General features: G+C 45.1%; 1 protein-coding gene across 1 annotated transcript; it reads right to left on the bottom strand.

Moving 5' to 3' along the window:
• Positions 1 to 738: 738 nt before the first annotated feature.
• On the bottom strand, positions 739 to 11,108 carry LOC127035443 (keratin, type II cytoskeletal 5-like). Its single transcript, XM_050925336.1, has 9 exons — positions 10,439 to 11,108; positions 9,559 to 9,773; positions 7,385 to 7,445; positions 6,496 to 6,591; positions 5,189 to 5,353; positions 4,253 to 4,378; positions 3,504 to 3,724; positions 1,911 to 1,945; positions 739 to 1,796 (listed from the first exon to the last, which is right to left on the bottom strand). The coding sequence occupies exons 1-9, from the start codon at positions 11,027 to 11,029 to the stop codon at positions 1,483 to 1,485; spliced, it is 1,824 nt and encodes a 607-aa protein (XP_050781293.1). The 5' UTR covers positions 11,030 to 11,108; the 3' UTR covers positions 739 to 1,482.
• Positions 11,109 to 18,386: the final 7,278 nt, after the last annotated feature.

Here is an 18,386-nt window from a genome sequence, read left to right as displayed (position 1 = left end):
TGTTGCTATTTGTAGGGCACTAGCTTGTCCAAAGTTCCAGCTAAGTGGGGAATTACACCTCCCAGCTGCAATGTAGACATATTCTGTAAGCTTTCCAAGGCAGGGACTGTCTCTTGCTAGGTGTTTATAGAGCACCTAGTGCTGGGGTGGCCAATCGGAGCCTGAGAAGGAGCCAGAATTTACCAGTGGACTTTGCCAAAGAGCCACAGTAATACATCAGCAGCCCCCCATCAGCTCCATCACCCTGCTCCCAGTGCCTCCCACCCACCGGCAACCCCACCAATCAGCACGTCCCCGTCCCTCCCCGCACCTACCAATCAGCTGGTTCGTGGCGTACAGGAGGCTCTGGGAGGAAGCGGGGAGGAGTGAGGGCATGGCAGGCTCAGGGGAGGGGTCGGGAAGAGGTTTGGTGGGGGCAGGGCCTGTGGCAGAGCCAGGGGTTGAGTAGTGAGCACCCCCCCTCCCCCGGCACATTGGAAAGTTGGCACCTGTTGCTCCAGCCTTGGAGTCGGTGCCTATACAAGGAGCCGCATATTAACTTCTGAAGAGCCGCATGTGGCTCTGGAACCCCAGGTTGGCCACCCCTGGCCTAGTGCAATGGAGAGCTGCTCTCTATTGAGGTCCGCTTGGTGCTACGATAATACACCTCATAATATTTTGGGGAGGAAAAAACAGCAAAATGACAGTTTAAAAATGACAGATGCTGTTTATTGGACATACAGTACCAGACGCCCGAAAGTCAAGGGGCTGTAGCCATGAGGACAAAGAATTAGAAATCAGTGCTGGAGTTTATACATCAAAAAAAGCAATCACCTTTTCCACCGGATCGCTCACAAAAAAGACGGCGCCGAAGATATTTTTTTAGTTGCCAGGAGGACACCCGCAGCTTAGAACACATGTTGGGGCACAGATCTTACCCTGATTATAGTGTCGTGTAAATATTTCTTTAGGTAGAACAGATGGATTTGTAATTTCGTGAGGCTGACGCTATGTTATTCTTTTTTACTGTGAATTAAATGAACATGCCCAAACAGGAAAGAGATTCCAGGTAACATATATCTAGGCACGTTCCCACAGCATGTAAATGGAAATCCCCTTTTCCAGCAGCTGTAAGTGATGGATTTAACTGGCTGTGGTGATCAGATGGGTCCCAATTCAGCAAAGTGCTTCAGCTTATCTTTAAGTTCACAATTCCAATGGGAACGAACGTTAAAGCACGTGCCGAATCAGGAATACGATCTGGCCTCTATGCTGGTCAGAACCCCACATGTGAAACAGATTGCAAGCAATGCTTTGGCCTACAACATTCCTGATTTCCATGGTAAGATCCTGGCTGTACCCAATCCACGGGGAAAAGGTGAAAGGACTTGAGTGTGGGGGTTAGCTCAGCTATTTACACAATGGATTTCTACGGGCTGCACTTGCTTTCAGTAGGTAGGAAACGTGTTTTCATTCATGCGGGGATCGCTGGGGGCCTCGTCTTTATCTGATGGATTTTTTGCTGGTCGTGGTCTTGGATACGATTTTCACGCTGGAGCTGCTCCTCCCTCCGGAGCTCAGACTTCCGCTCAGACCTCTTCCACTGCCAGAGCTGAAACCACCACCACCTCCAACGCTTATCCCGCTTCCGTAGCTATATCCAGCACTGCTGCCGCCGCCAAGGCCGAATCCGCTCCCGCCTCCAAGGCCGAGACTGTAGCCGCCGCCACCTCCTCCGCCACCTCCCAGGGAAAGCCCACCTCCATATCCTCCTCCCAGGCTGCCTCCACTGTATCCAGTCGAGGAACTGACCACCGCTGCAAAACGACAAGCACAACAAGTGAGATCTCTGTGGTTTCCAGAGGGAAAAAAACCCACACATCAGCTTCATTTGGAAAAGCCAGTGATAGGTCAGAGGTCGAGTCACTTACAGATGCTCACGGGTCCAACTCCCTCTCCTGCCAGCCTGTTAGGAAAGAGAGAGACAGGAAGGAAAGGATGTAAGTGACGCCCTCAGTTCATAGACAACTCATGACCAATACAGATAGATTTGCAGACATTAAGGTCAGAAGGGACCATTGTGCTTATCTATTCTGATAACCCATGCCTGAGAACCTCCTCTAGGGATTTCTACATCCATAACTCATGGCTGAGCCAGCACATATCTTTTAGAAAGGCCCCCAGTCTTGACTTAAAGACCTACAGTGGTGGAGAATCTACCCTGACCCTAGGTAAGGGGCATCTTATTTTGAGTCTGAATTGATTTAGGATCATAGGCTGGAATTTTCAAAAGGGTCTTACCTACTCCCTTTGAAAATTCAAGCTCCATTGCTTGTTGAGCCGACCGGTATTTTTCAGGATTGGAAATTTCAGGGAAAACTTTTTTAAGGCCATGGAAAAATGGGAAGGGGAGATTGGAAGTTTTCTGAATGTTGGTGCATTTTCTCGCTCCCATTTTCCAGCCAGCTATGAAGCCAGTTGACATTTGCTGAAAGCCCAGATGAAATGTTTAGGTAAAAAATGTAGAATGCTGATGAAAACAATGGAAAAGGAGGGAATAGTCTCCAGCCTGCCTCACACATATCATTTTGTTAGCTAGATTTTCAGCCTTATGAATGCTTCCAGCATTAGGATTCATAGAATCATAGAATCATAGACTATTAGGTTTGGAAAGGACCTCAGGAAGTCATCTAGGCCAACCCCCTGCTCAAAGCAGGACCAGTCCCCAACTAAATCATCCCAGCCAGGGCTTTGTCAAGCCTGACCTTAAGCACCTCTAAGGATGGAGATTCCACCACCTCCCTAGGTAACCCATTCCACTGCTTCACCACCCTCCTCGTGAAAAAGTTTTTCCTAATATCCAACCTAAACCTCCTCCACTGCAACTGATTCCCATCTTTAAACTCTGAACCTCAGTCAAACATCACACATCAGTCTCCATCTAATCTAGCTCATGGTCATGGGATTGCATTTGCAGCTCCTTATCCCATCTCTGCTTCAATTACAGTAGCATTTTACCTTCTTTTTTATCTTCTCCTCATTACTGGGACATATTTCCGGTGTCACTCGCAATGTGCTAGGAACTGTGCAAACGTGAAGGAAGGCACCTTACTTGCTCACACTACAATGTAGCCTTTGTTCCGGACGTCATTGCGTGTATGTCTACACTGCAATTGGGAGGTGTCATTGCTGCACGTGTAGATAGACATACCCAAGACAGCTTTGATCAACCCAGCTTATTAAAAATAGCAGTGAAGCCACAGCAGTACAAACTAACAGCTTGAGTCCAAGCCTGGGTGTGTACTCAAACGTGGAACCCAGTCACTGCCCAGGTGTTGCGGCTTATTTTTAGGAAGTGAGCTCAGTCAGAGCTCAGGCAGGTTCTGCAGTCGCACCTCGGCATTGCTGGGTAGACATACCCTGAATTATACCGCTTAGGTTCCAATCTCGCATCTTGCTATCAGGGGAGCAATGGGGCTTCTCGCTTGCCTCAGGGATGCAGTATCATTGCTTCATGCACCCACCTGCTCTCCTCTCCTTCCAGCAGCTTCCTGTAGGTGGCGATCTCAATATCCAGGGCCAGCTTGACGTTCATCAGCTCCTGGTACTCCCGCAGCTGGCGGGCCAAGTCTGCCTTGGCCTTCTGCAAGGCATCCTCCAGCTCAGTCAGTTTCGCTCGGGCATCCTTGAGGGCCATTTCGCCGCGCTCCTCGGCCTCGGCGATGGCCGCTTGCAGGCTGGCGCACTGCAAACCAGGAACGTTGAAGTGTGATTAGTATTTAATGGGGTAACCAAATGCGAGAGTGACCGCTCACTCTGAGTATGCAAACCCATGTAAACCTGGAGTAATTAGCATGAGTCTCCTTTGTGCAAATCAGGAGTCACTCCATTGAAGTTAATCGATACGATTCTCTTTTGCATGCAAAAGTAAGTCAGGCCTCACTGCACTGAAGTCAATTGATATGATTCTCTTTCTCCTGCACAGATGCAACTCAGGAGTCAGGCTATTGAAGCCAATGGGTATGATTCTCATGGTAATGGAGATATCATGGTAATGGAGGCCTTGCAAGTATGAGTGCTCGGTGTGCAATGCACAGTGTCCCGTGCACGCTTCCGTCAGGCTGGCATCACCATTTCTTACAAAGCGAGAAGACCCTCAACCACCTCCCTGCTCCAAACCCATCAGCTGAACCGTTATTCAGCGCACGAGCCCCAGCCTGTGCCTCACACCCAACCACTAGCCTGCCCCAGGTAAAGAGAGGCTCCACCCTACCTGCTTCTTCACGCTGTCAATTTCATTCCTCAGCCTGTGGATCATCCGGTTGGTCTCGGAAATTTCAACCTTTGTGTTACGCAAGTCATCACCGTGCCGCCCGACGGAGATCTGCAGCTCCTCAAACTAAATATTCAGACATGAGGGTTGGGGGAGAGGAGAACATGACCCATTACTTACTGCAGCGTTGAGGAATTAGATAGCATCCATTTAAATAGTTTGGAAGCCCTATGTCTTGTACTGCAGAAGCCACCGGACACTAGCAGGACAAAGGTTTATGTATGCAGCCAGGCCTTGTGTGTCTGTCTAGCATTAGTAATCTCAGTACTTGGAATCCAAATGTCTTTTCACTTATTCTTAATGTTGTGTATAGAGCAAAGACACACTTGTAATTACTACAATAAAGAAAGCATGCACAGCCTCGCACCCCACGATGCTGGCTCTGCCACTGACTCTTTGGGCAATGAGTGTCAAGTCACTTAAACGGTCTCTGCCTCAGTTTCCTCATATTTAAAATGATACTTATCCGCCACTGTTAAGTGTTTTGCAAACTAATGATGAAAATCTCTGCAGAGTAGTTTACTATTGTTATTACTGGGTGCAATGAGCCAAATTCATTCCTGGTGTAACTTAAAAACGGCCATAGTGGGTCAGACCAAAGGTCCATCTAGCCCAGTGTCCTGTCTTCCAACAGTGGCCAATGGCAGGTACTTGAGAGGGAATTAGCAGAACAGGCAATCATCAAGTGATCCATCCCCTGTCATCTACTCCCAGCTTCTGGCAAATTTGATCAGTCTAAAAAATGTGATCCTGTACCCGTCTAAGTCAAGGATAAAGCTCCCATTGGCTTCTGTGGTGCAGTGTGAGGAACTGAATGCAAGCAGTAGATAAGAGGAATTAAAAAAGCCAAGAACATTATTGGCCTTCAGTCCTCACCTTGGTCTGGTACCAAGACTCCGCCTCAGCTCTGCTCCTGTTGGCAATCTCCTCATACTGCGCTTTGACCTCCCGGATGATACTGTCCAGGTCCAGGCTTCGGTTGTTGTCCATAGACAGGACGACGGAGGTGTCGGAGACCTGCTGCTGCATCTGGCTCAGTTCCTACAAGAGACACGAAGCCTGGATCATTTGCATTGTATGTAGAGCTGACACCTGTGAGGCAACTGGTGTCCTGAGATCCTTGTCCATCCTGCTGACCACTTGTGTCTCTCTGTTTCCTTGGGCTTCCATGTCTGTCTGTCAGTAACTGCCTTTCCCCTCTTGTCTTATACTTAGATTGCAAGCTCTTTGGGGCAGAGACTTTTTTGTTCTGCATTTGTACAGCACCTAGCGCAGTGGGGTCATGGTCCTTGACTGTGGCTCCTAGGTACTACCATAATACAGCTAATAAGTAATAATAGACCTGGTCATAAACCTGTCTTTTTTCCTCCAAGAAAAATGCTGAGCAACAATTTTTCCTTTAAAATGTTTTGATTATTTTTGGTGTGGAAAATGTCAACATGTAATAAAGCCAAGGGTTTGGTTTTTTTCATTTTGATTTAATTCGAATAAAAACATTCCTTTTGGGGACTTTTCAAAAACCCTACCAGACAAGCAAAATGAAACCAACAAAAATGTTTGGGAATTTTACCATTGAAAATTTTTGTCAAAAAAGACATTTTCCCGCAGGAAAAAAAATCTCAATTTTGGTGAAAACTCAAATTTTTTGGCAGGGGTTGAAAAATTCTCACCAGCTCCAAATGTATGGGATAGACTGTCCCTTCTCTTATTTGATTTTTCTCCATGACTCTCCGTGATCTGTCTGCTGCTGAGCCATCAGCCACTGGGATCAATAGAGAAGCCAGTCCTGTCGTTTGACTAGTAGCAATTTGTGTGGCTGGTTCAGAATTCAACCCCTGCTGCTGATGGATGATGAGGAGTTTGTTACAGTGGTGCATACTAGTGCTTGTTTATCAGAGGAAGTATGGTACAATGGTTAAAGCACTATCCTAGGACACCTGGGTTTAATTCTCTTCTCTGTGCAACGTTGGGCAAATGCTTTAGTGTCTCTGTGCCTGAGTTTTCCATCTGTCAAATGAGGATAATGGTACTTCCCTACTTTATAGGGGTGTTGGGATGATAAATACACCGACAATTATGAGGTGCTCAGGTACCATCTTAAAGGAGACCATACAAATACCATAGACTGACACATCCCCAGTCATCAGTGCCTGGTGCAGTAGGGTGGGGAACTCTCTGCTTACTGCTTCAAACAGAGCTCTCAGGAAATTAATTTCATCCATCAGCGCGTCTGCTTTGGCCTGCAACTCGACCTTGTTCATGTAGGAGCCGTCCACATCCTAAAGGAAAGAAAAGAAAAGTCATGGACACCCTGATGAGCCACAGAGTCAGCCAAAGGGCTGAACACAGCAAAAAAAACAAACCACCCGTCCACTGTCATCAGCCTTTGCAGAGTGTTATTGCCTAAGCGGTCGCTGCATCGCGATGTAGAAGGTCGTTTAAAATGTGTCATTCAAGGGCAAGGCCGGACCCTTCTTCTGTGGCCATGGGTGGGCCTAGGTGAGCAGAACTGAGGTAGTGCCCCTTGGGGCGGGAGGGGCCGTGTCATTCCAATCGGTGCAGGGATGATTGGGATGGGGCAGGGGGCAGGGGGCAGAGGGATGGGAGGGCGAGCAAGGAGAGTTACTGGGACAGAGCAGCCAGCTTTCCGGCTGGGAAGGGGCATCCTGGTAGTTCTGACTGCAGTTCCTACAAAAGTTCCTAGGCAGCGGGTGCCAAGTGCCTTGTGGCAGCCCTGGATTTGGGGGTGGCAAAGGTTTAGGGTGCAAGAGGGTAAGGATGGGGCTACTAGATTTACCACTAGGCATAGCCACTGGCCATTGTTTTCCATGTAACAAGCATGCAACCAGCAGGAAAGAGGTCTTCTTCCTCTCGGGCCTGACTCGGGGGGTTTCATTTACAAGGTGAATGATGCCAGACCGATTTACTGTCAGTTTGAGCTGTAATTCTCCCAATTGCGCAGGGGCTGGGGGGGTGGAGAGGGGGTTCCACAGCTCCCACTGGTCTTGGTTGGACTCTGCAGTACCTCACACCTCTTGGACTCAGGCCCGTGAGTGACCCTGGTCTACTCACCTTCTTGAGCACCACAAAGTCATTCTCTGCAGCTGTGCGCCGGTTAATTTCATCTTCATATCTGTTGGGAGAGAGGAGAGAGTGGGCTAGATCAGGACCCATCCTCTTGTGTCACTAGCGGAGAAGGCACGGACCCTGCCTTGAGTGCAGGGGACTGGACTAGAAGCTCTCTCAAGGTCCCTTCCAGTCCTACATTTCTGTGATGCAAGTCACTCCTATTCCAAATGATAGGGGTCGTGAGGGGGGAAGGATTTTAAATCCAGAGCAGTTAGGAACCCAACTCCCACTGAAAATCAATGGGAGTTGGGTGCCTAGATCCAACTTGTGCTTATGAAAATCTCTCCAAGCTTAGCTAGTGGTACCAGGTCTTGTGGTAGCAGAATCCACATCGTGAAGTGACTAACTGTAGCATTTCGCCTACAACTGCCTCAGAGGGAAATGGTCCAGTGTGTTGCATGCAAGCATCTGAGGTCAGAATCCTCAGTTCAAATCCTTGCTTGCCTACAAACTTCCTGTAGGACTTTGATGGAGTCAGACATTTTAAAGTGACCAAAGCGCCTAAATCCCTTGGGAGCTCTGGAAAATGTTTCCCTCCATGCCTCTATTCCCCATCTTTAACAAGGGGTACTAGCATCGCCCCCCTTCGAGGGGGTGTTAAGATAAATATGCTCGCAACTGCAAGCTGCTCAGATGCTGCGCAACCTGGGGCCATATAAATACCATTGATTTTCTTTAGCTGTGGCTTGCTGAAAGAAGGGTTCTACATTTGAAAAATAATACAGAGTCCAGAACTGACACACTTGCTTAAAATCTAGCCCCAGATGTAAGGGTAGCTATTGATTGGTTACTCACCCGAAACCTGCACAGAATCACCCACATGGTTAAGTTTCTGCATTCTTAGTAGTCCCAGCTGAAACCAATGGGGCTACCCACCAGGCATCAAGTTAAGCATATGGACAAAATCTTTGCAGGATCGGGGCCTATTATCAAGTGTCACTAATTGCTTTAGATGCAACTGCCATGGAAATGCCTGTAAATACATCATAAATCAGCCTGTCTAACTAACTGTACCATTTATTCCAAGATCTTTTAGCTGGAGTTTTGCAAAAGCACTTCATTATGCTACAAATATGCTTCTGTGAAACTTCATGGCTTAGGGCTAAATCAAAGAGGCAGAGTGGGTCTTGGCAAGATGGAAGAAAGGAAGCGTTATCTTGACCGTGCTGCGGAAAATGTGATCTGGATGTCTCCAGAAGGCTTTTGTCAACTCTGTGCCTGATTTTGGCATAGGAATTCAGATGAAAGAGGCAATGAAGAGGGATTTGAAATGAGACATGGTCTGTTTCCCATGCAGTATTTCCATCCTCCAGAAACCATAGTATAATGAGTAAAACAGACTACGTATTATTTTGAACCATTAAAAAAGCCAATGAAATATACAAGTACAAGAAACACAAATGAATATTAGAAGCCAATTCATGCCATGCCATCATGCCAATATTTTGTGCGAATTCCTAAAAACACATCTATCTATCTATCTATCCATCCCCATCTACCCCATCCATCTATCTGAACTTTTCTGATCCTCAGGTCTAATTTTCTCAGAACTGCACTTTGCCAGTCTTGCTACTTAATGCTTTATAGGCTGCAAGGATTAAGAGTGGCTTGTAAATATGAGGGATGGAGAGAAGGCATTTTAGATATGGGTAAAATGTTAAAAAGGGTCTAAGTCCCATGGAAAGCCACTAGGATTTAGGCACTTAAGTAACTGTCACTTCTGAAAATCAAAAGTCAATGGGTCTTAGTTCTAAGCGCTAGGTCACTTTTTGAAAATGGGACTTAAGCTCCTACGTCACTTTGGTGCCTTTGAAATTTTTTCACATGCACTATACTTGTGAATGTGAATTTTAAAATCCTCTGCTGTTTTATTTTTATCAAATCAGTGGGTCAAATTCTGATCTCAGTTATGCTAGAGTAACTCCACTGACTTCAATAATAGAGTTAGAGCCAGATGCTCCGAGATCAGAATCTGCTCAGTGCATGCATCTGCTTTGAGAGTAGCAAATGCCACGTGATGCCAGTGTACGGCATTTTGATGCTCAATACAGAATGAAATGCCTGGCTTGGTTTTTCATGCATGCCAATAGCCTAGATTTTAATGCAGACTTTCTTACTTATTCTTAAAATCCTCCACCATGTCTTGCATGTTCCTCAGTTCTGTATCCAGCCTTCCTCTCTCCCCCAAGAGGTTGTCTAGCTGCCTCCTGAGGTTGTTAATGTAGGCCTCAAAAAGAGGATCCAGGTTCCGTTTGACAGTCGTCTGACCCTGTTCCTGCAGTAGAGTCCATTTGGTCTCCAATACTTTATTCTGTTGCTCCAAGAATCGGACCTGGGGAAAAAACAGAACCCAGAGGCAGGTGCTTAAATCTATTCAAACAACCCACAAAATCACTGACAAGAAAAAGGTTGATCGTTCAGTTCAGGGTGGAGAGAGAGAGATGGGGGTAGGGAGAATGTGAAAGATACTTTTCATATAGGAATTTTGGGACCAGGTGCCAGATTTTCAATTGCATTTAGGTAACTAAAGATGCAGTCAGGATTTTCAAAAGAACTTAAGCAGGTTAGGCACCTACCTACTTGGGTACTTTTGTAAAAAGCATTAGGTACCTACCTTTAGGTGCCTAAATATCTTTTAAAGTCTGGTTCCAGATTCACGACTACTTAAAATCAGTGTAACCCCATTGAGTCCAATGGTGCTCCACCGAATTACAGTAGCTGAGAAGGATTAAACAAAACTATTTATTGTGTCCCCCCTCCACCACCCTCCCAGCAGGTCTCTGTGACAAGGAGATTTAAGAAAAATTCCTGGTTTTTAATCAGCGATTTCTCCTAATACTAATAATCCGCTGCCTATGGCTAAACCATGGTGAATACAGAAATTGCCCAGACAACATATGCTCATGGAAAAGGATAGCATTCAATTTTTTTTCTTGAAGACACTGAACTATCCAGAGAAGTTACTTTGCATCCTGTGGGTTCAGGATAGGTTCTCACCTTGTCAATGAAGGAGGCAAATTTGTTGTTGAGGGTCTTGATCTGTTCTCTCTCCTGCAATTTCACTTTCTGGACCTCCGGGTCAATATCCAGGTGGAGCGGTGCCAAGAGGCTTTGGTTGACGGTCACTTCGTGGATGCCACCAGGTGGACAAACGGGAAACCCAGGGCCACCCCTTACACTGAACCCAGGGCCACCCAACACATAGCCACCGCCAGCACCACCTAACCCATACCCTCCACCTCCACCGAGACCCAGACCGCTGCCTGCTCCACCACCGTAACCAAAGCCTACTCCTCCACCAAAACCGTATCCTCCACCACCACCAAATCCACTCCGGAGACCTCCGCCGATGGCACTGTAGGAAATTCTTTTATTTCCACCTAGGCTATATAGGCTTCTGCTGCCAAAACCTCCACCGCCACCAGCTGCAAAGCCACCAGCTCTTCCTCCTCCAACTCGAGAAACAGAGACCGAACTGAAGCTGCTTCTGCCACCACCACCAAAACCGCCACCTAAACCAGCAGAACCTGAGCTGAAGGTCTTGCTTCCACCCCCACTTGTTGATTTTCTCATGGAGATTCGACTCATGGTGGCTCGTTCAATTGAAAACTAAGAGTGGAGAGCAAAGTGTGGGAATAGAAGCTGTGCTGCAGGAGAAGAGCAGAGAGCGAAGGAGATGGAACCCCTCTGGTGTGAGAGAGGGGAGCTGCTTCTTTTATCTGCTTGGAGCACTTGGCAGGGACGCAGAGACAATCCGCTGCATTCATGGGCTTGACGTACCTTGCAGCAACTTGTCTTGTCAAACACACCTAGGTAGCAGCCTGGCTTTGAAAAATGCATTGTTTGTGGGCTAGAAAGTAACGGAGTGCACTTACTTGTCCTTGCACAGGAGGGTGGTTGTTTTTTTAACTAAACGAGATTGTAGGCCTGATTCTGAAACACTGACTCATGAGTTTTGGCAAGAAGAGGCTACTCGTGTGTGTCAGGACTAGTCGCTGGATCATCCACTATCACAGAGCTAGCATCTGTAAAAGACAAACCAGCTGCTCTATTAACGTGAATAATGCAATTGACTTTAACCGGTAAAGTTACTTCCATGCTCAAGTCTTTGCAGGGCTGGGGGGATGGTTCTTACGTTGCAAAGGGGCTGCAAGTTCTTATTGCAGAGGACATGATGCACAATCTGCTTAGAAATCTGCATACCTAAAGACATCAATAATGCCAGTTTCAGCTATTACAGCATTGCTGTGCAAGTATATGTGAGTGTGTGAGAGAAAGAGATTTTCAAAGGCTCCTTGGGAATTTAGATGACCAACTCTTGATCATTTTAGTGGGAGTTGGGTGTGCAAATCCTTCAGGCAACTTGGAAAATCTTAGCCTTAAGTTTTTTGAGCTTTAATTTGGCTATGGCAAACAGAGCTGCAAATGGCTGTTGAAATGGCTTCAAAAATGAAGCCAACTAATCCTTGCACCAAAGAACAAATCAATGACGCCCCACATTTCAAGAGAGACCCCGTTGCAGAACTGTGTAATGAGGCTGCAGATCATGTTCATTCAAAAAAATATCTATACTACATTAGGGAGCATTATCAAAGTCTTTTCCTGTCCCCTAAGGAAAAGCATTATAGATTTGAACTGGAATGAAATCAATAGGGGTCTATAGAAATTACTCAAATTCTATAGGGTCAGAAAGACTCTTCAGCCTTGAAGTTACTGGAGCTACACCAGCTGAGGATATGGTCTATGGAATTTGGTACATAATGAGATGTCTACAGTCTGTTTGAATTATATGGAATTATACAGGAGGGATGAAATTATCTATTAAATTCTATAGGAATGTTTTTTTTTTAAACCTATAGAAAGGGTAATATTTCCTATTCAATCCTACTGGACTTCTCAGGCAAGACCAATTCTAAAAGTAAGGGAGTGAGGCTGTGTTTTTATTGTGCTTGTTTTTCACCTGCTGATCTGCAAAATTATGATGTTCAGCAGGGGGTTTCCAGTCATCAGTGCCCAGTAGTGATATTTGCTGGTGGAATTCACAGCATTCTGGTTTTAGGTCCATTGCTGCACATCCTCACTAAGGTAAATGAGCTGTTTGCGCTTACCGCACTGGCCAAGATTTCCAAAAGTTGCTGTTTGATTTTGGTCACTTTGTCTTTTGGGTGCACGACTTGAGTCAGTTTAAGGGGGCTCCAATTCTCAGCGAGCAGTTTCTGAAAGTCAGTCCCCTGGAAGGTATCGCAAATTGTGCAAGCCCCCGAGAATCACTAGAAACTTTTGAAAATCTTGGCCAGTGGGCTTACTCATAAACCAGATTCTGCCAACCATGTCCATCTGGAATGGTACCTTCGCTATGCAGTTAGTTCCATTGACCTCAATGGGTTTTCTAGCAAAGGAAGATACTGCTCTGTATAAGGAAAGCGGGCAGCTCAGACCTTGTCTTGAGCTGGATTTTTGCAGAGTTGGATGCATGAGCAGCCAGCAGAGATAATGAATCCAAAATTAGAAGCTTAGGGGCATCATCATCATCATATCATAGCTTGTTTTCTGTGATAACTTTCCAAAACTAGTTTCCTTTGCCTGAGAACTTGAAAGACTCTGAATTAAAACGGATTTTTTATTGCAGTCAGAAAACCTGATGCTTGCACAATGTGTGTTCCCCCAGCATTCCTGTTGCTGCTTATTGCCAGTTACGTGAGTCATTAGCACCTGAAGCTCATTCAGGTAAGAAATCAGGAAAATAATCATTTAATTAAACCTCCAGTGGCAGGGATAAGGCTGAGTTGTAGCAAGGGGGTGCTCTAATCACGGGATTGTAGAATTTAGAAAGCACTTGGTTGCTTGCATATCTGGAGGTTACATTTAAAAATGTAACATTATCTGCGACAAAGATAATGACATCAGCTCCCATGTGATCTGTCCAGACATTGCCATAGCAACATGGATTCCATTCCAACATGCATTGTCCATTCCAACATGAGTTGGCTTTACGGACGATAGCAAGACTTCAATCCTCCTCTCATTGCTACCAGGGCTGCCCAGAGGATTCAGGGGGCCTGGGGTCTTTGGTGGCGGGGGCCCCCGCTTTGGCGGTAATTTGGCGGTGGAGGGTCCTTCCGCTCGGGGACCCATCGCCGAAGTGCCCCGAAGACCCACGGCGGGGGCCCCCCGCCACTGAATTACCTCCAAAGCTGGACCCGCTGCCGAAGTGCTAGGTCTTCGGCTGTAATTTGGTGGCGGGGGGTCATCAAAGACCCGGAGTGGAAGAAGCTCCAGGGGCCCGGGGCCCGCATGAGTTTTCCAGGGCCCCCAGAGCGAGTGAAGGACCCCGCTCCAGGGGCCCCGAAAAACTCTCATGGGGACCCTGCGGGGTCTGGGGCCTGGGGCAAATTGCCCCACTTGCCCCCCCCGGGTGGCCCTGATTGGTACCAAAGTAAGCTGGGAGTCTACTGACGTCAGTGGTCCTATACAGATGTAAAAGCTGTACACAGAAGCGGAGAATCAGGTCCAAAGTGTCTTAGATTAGTAGGTACCTTCCCATAACAGCAAGGGATACGTTTTCAGCAAGTGTAAATTGGCGTGTATCTATTGACTTCAATGGAGCAACATCCATTTTTACACCAGGTGGGAATTTGGCCCCATTTACTCCAATGGAGCAATGCCAAGTTATGCCAGTGGGACCACAGTGTGAAAAGTTTGAATTAAAAAGTATAAAATGTTCATTTTTATTTTAATGAATGAATGACTCTACACTCTAAGTATGCATGTTGCCCCCAAATAATGTTCATTCGCTGGGTCGTTACAAGGAGTATCAAAATGTAAAGCAACTGGTGGCATGAGACTAGGGTGACCAGACAGCAAATGTGAAAAATCAGGACTGGGGAAAGAGTAATAGGTACCTATATAAGACAAAGCCCCAACTATTGGGACTGTCCCTATAAAATCAGGACATCTGGTCACCCTACGTGAGACACTTATGCATGGAAAGGTCACACAGTGCATACTGAGTCTTCATTCAGGCAATACTGTCATGAATCTAGGGCCAAAGTTTGCTCATTTTACTTGCTTGAGTAAGCCTGTTGAGGTAAATTGAGTCACCAGCATGATTTGGATTTGGCCCAGCAGTGGAACAGTTGCATGAGCAAAGCACGCAATGTAGACCTCTTCTTTCCGACATAAATTAGCCGGTCATTTTGAAGAGGGTCAACCTTTATTCACCTTTTGTCATCTGCACTATCACAAGCGAGGATGACTGCATAAATCAGGCTAGCAGGCCACGGTCCTAAAAGATCACAAACGTCGGTTTGCCTCATAATAATGCTAATAATACCTGGCTTTTCTATAGCGAGGCTTGGCAAACTCTGACTTCTATTTTTTTAAATAAATTTGACCGATATCAATGTTTACTTTTTGGCATTTTTAAACAGTTTAAATTATCAGTTGCACAAAATTATGGAGTTTAAGCATATTTTTATTTGTTTACATTTCTGGAATTGCAGGGAGTTGTGTGGAGGTCAGAGAGTGTGGCGGGGGACAACCATTTTTTAATGACATTGAGCTTCAAAAAGTGAAAGTTTTATCATGGTTAAATGTGCAAAGTAAAGAACCTTAAATCAAACTCTAAGAAGTTCTGAAATAGCATTTTTCTTCCTTTGCCGATCTGTGAATTCTGATGATTATCAATCAAAATATTGTTTTGTTGGTTGGCGTATGTACAGTGAAGTCGACTTTAAAAACCCTTATCCTTCCAAGCGTATAGATCACAAAGCACTTTACAAAGGAGGGCAGTATCATTATCCTCTTTTTACATTTAGGGAAACCGAGGCACGGGGCAGGAAGTGAGGTCATCCAGAAGGCCAGCTGGTTGCTTCTACTTCTATCTATGTCTGTGGTGTCGTTTTTGCAGCAGACATGAAGTGTGGTGCATCCTACCAAGAAGCATTAGGTCTAGTTCCCTTTTGACACCTGTATAATTCCTTTGACTTCAATTAAGTCACTTACACCTTTTTAAGTGAGAGAAGAATCAGTCCTAATATTTTTTAAGCTCATGGCTGGGGAAAAAATAAAAAGGACTTGAAAATCTCTTGTCTTGGTTTTATGCCTTTTGTATATTTGCTTTATTCATCGTTTGATGGCATTCGGGTATTAATGATAAAATAATGAAATGTGTTCCAATAGCACATCCATGGCTCAGCACTCCAGTGTGCTAGGCTCTGTACAAATATAGAACAAAAAGATGCTTCCGGTCCAAAAATACTGACAGTCTAAGGAAGGTTTTCTTAGGCGGGCCTTTTAAAATGCAAGAGGGATGGATTGTTATAGCTCACTCTGCATGACACCAATCCCTGATTTCAATGGGAGCTTGAAGTCAGACCTCTGAAAATCAGGCTGTTTTTATTTAGGTCCCTAAACCTGGCTTTACAGGACTGACTTTAGGACCCCTGGTATAAAAATTTACCCCTGCATTTATATTTCAGTCTGCTAGAAAATTGAATTCCCTTGGCATTCGTGTAGCACTTTAAACTCTCAAAAGCACTTTGCAAATGTCAAATCCCGGGGGAAGCTCCTCAACTGGTCATGACAATTGCCACTGGCTGGTGGATCTACTCCCAAATCTGCAAGGGGCCGTGTGTTCTCAGCTCCCATTAGCTTTAGAGGGAGATAAAAATGCTCTGCCCCTCCCAGGGTGGGGCATGTTAACTACTGCAATGAAATCCTTGCAACACCTCTGCAAAGGACAAGATTGTTATCTTCATTGTACACGTGAGGGAAACTGAGGTACATCAAAGTTGTGCCCTACCCTGTCCTAGATGACCCAGAAGTGGTAGCTGAGACTGGAATCCTGGCATTCCTTTCTCCCAGCAACTTTCCCCTTCCTGTTTCTCTGATGCTGCACCCCTTCTATATGCAGATATATCGCACTTTGTCTATGCTGAGCTTTCAGACTTCTGGGCTGAGCAAAATGACTGGGTTTTTTTCTCTGTAACATTATAACATCCAAATGGAGTTTTCCAAATCAGATTTCTAGTTCAGTAAACTTTCCTCTCAGCCTGAGATCTTACTCTCATGTTCAGAAGAAAGCTCTCCTAGAAAGGCAGTGAATTCCAGCGTCTCCCAGCCCTGCGGCGTTGTTTGTGCTGCTGGGATACAGGTTTCTTTCGCTGTTGTTATATGTCAAGATGATTTATTCCCAAAGAAGCCTAGTTTGCAAAGAGGCTGTGCATAGAGTTAATTAGTCATCTTCTGCTTCTGGACATTTATGTGTTCTAGCAACATTACGTATTCACTGGAAAACTGGACAGATTCTGTCATCAATTAAATCTGGAGCAGTTGCACTGACTTCAGATGAGTTAATCTGGATTTGCACTGGTGTGAATCAGGGATGAATTTGGCCCGATGTCTCTCTGTAAGGCATTTCTCAATTGACAGGGAGACATTGGACAAGATTGTTAAGAGGTATTGTGGTCTAATAACTAGGGGCATTGAACTGGGATTCCAAAGAGATGAGTTTCATTCTTCACTCCGCCACTCACCTGCTGTGTGACCCTGGGCATTCGTGTTCCGTCTTTGTGCCTATGTTTACTTTCTTTCTTGTTATTATGTGTTTGTAGAGTGTGATCTGTTACAGTGGACCTCAGCTGGGACCTCTGCATCATATTGTAAGAACAACAACTACTAATGAAATCATAATGGGGTTACATTTTACATACATGGGTGTAACTAACATAAGCATCTGGCACCAGTGATTTTGGTAATAACCAGATTTAAGTTAGACTGAAACTGAGTCGATCTTTAACCCACATCATCTTCAAGCTACGCCTGTTGTAAAACTAGGCAAACATCTAGATGAGTTGATGAACTCCCTGGAGGACCTCTGCATACCTCCAGGGATACGTGTACCCCTAGCTGAGAATCACTGCCCTAGAATATTCCACCCTCCGTGTCTACCGCTGCATCTAGGTGTTTTTTGCTTTGTTCCAGCAAAAGAACCCCGCAGCCGCACAACCTGAATTCAGGTTATTTCCCCCAAAGCCACCAAAAAACTCAGTGAATGTATCTTTCTGATCTTGCACCTTAAGAAATGCAGAAATAGAAACATAGATCCATAGTTTCTAAGGCCAGAGGAGACCACTGTGATCAGGCCATAATAGACCTTCCTCGAAATCTTTCAACAAAATTATTTCTGCTAGTTAGTAGAGCTGCTCAAAACGTTGTTTTGATGGAATGTGCATTTTCAGTGAAATAAAAATGCTTCCAGAAAATACTCGCTTTCCTTGACAATTTTTAATCAGAAACCCAAAATCCAAGTTTTTTCAGTTTTCAGCCAAATATTTTTCCATTTTCAGCCAAAATGTTTTGGCTTTCTGTTACCGAAAACTGAAAACATTTGGGTAAAAACAATAACAAAAAAAGTTAGCTCAGTCTTTGGTTTTTCAATTTTCATGTTTTTGACAACAAACATTTGCCATGGGAAAAAAAAATCCCATTTTCCTTGTTATTAATATATCCCTGTACTGGGAAAGACAGTGCAGAAATATTTTATACTATAAATTCACCTCTTGGGTAAATATAGGCAGTAACACGGCGTAAATGACAATCCAGTTTTATTGACACATACCAAAAAGTCAAAAGGGAGTATAATTGGTGTAGAAATCTGTAGCCTTTTTCAGTGGTGCACTCAGAAAAAACAACATGAAGGAATTTCAAGGCAAACTGGATAGTACGCATGAAGGTGGCTTGTTCAGATGAATTTTTGCAAAAACACACAGTTCTGGAGATTTTTGTGGTACCATTGCTACTAATATACTCACAAGAAGTGCAATATAAAATAAAATTATCTAGTACTGCTGGGCCAGATTCAAATGTCAATTGCAAACACGGAGTAACTCTATTGAGACCAAGGGACATATTTCCTGATTTACATCAGTGTAATTTACATCAG

Source organism: Gopherus flavomarginatus, chromosome 16, assembly GCF_025201925.1.
Source record: "Gopherus flavomarginatus isolate rGopFla2 chromosome 16, rGopFla2.mat.asm, whole genome shotgun sequence".
NCBI lineage: Eukaryota > Metazoa > Chordata > Testudines > Testudinidae > Gopherus > Gopherus flavomarginatus.
The sequence above is the reverse complement of the archived record's forward strand: the minus strand, read 5'-3'. Positions and strand labels throughout refer to the sequence as shown.

Excerpts from the sequence above, each read along its gene's own strand:
- LOC127035443 (XM_050925336.1), bottom strand. The coding sequence starts at position 11,029 with ATGAGTCGAATCTCCATGAGAAAATCAACAAGTGGGGGTGGAAGCAAG. Across the intron at positions 9,774-10,438 it reads TTGCCTCCTTCATTGACAAG|GTCCGATTCTTGGAGCAACA; the intron begins GTGAGAACCTAT and ends TTTTTTCCCCAG. Across the intron at positions 1,797-1,910 it reads AGTTGGACCCGTGAGCATCT|CGGTGGTCAGTTCCTCGACT; the intron begins GTAAGTGACTCG and ends GTCGTTTTGCAG.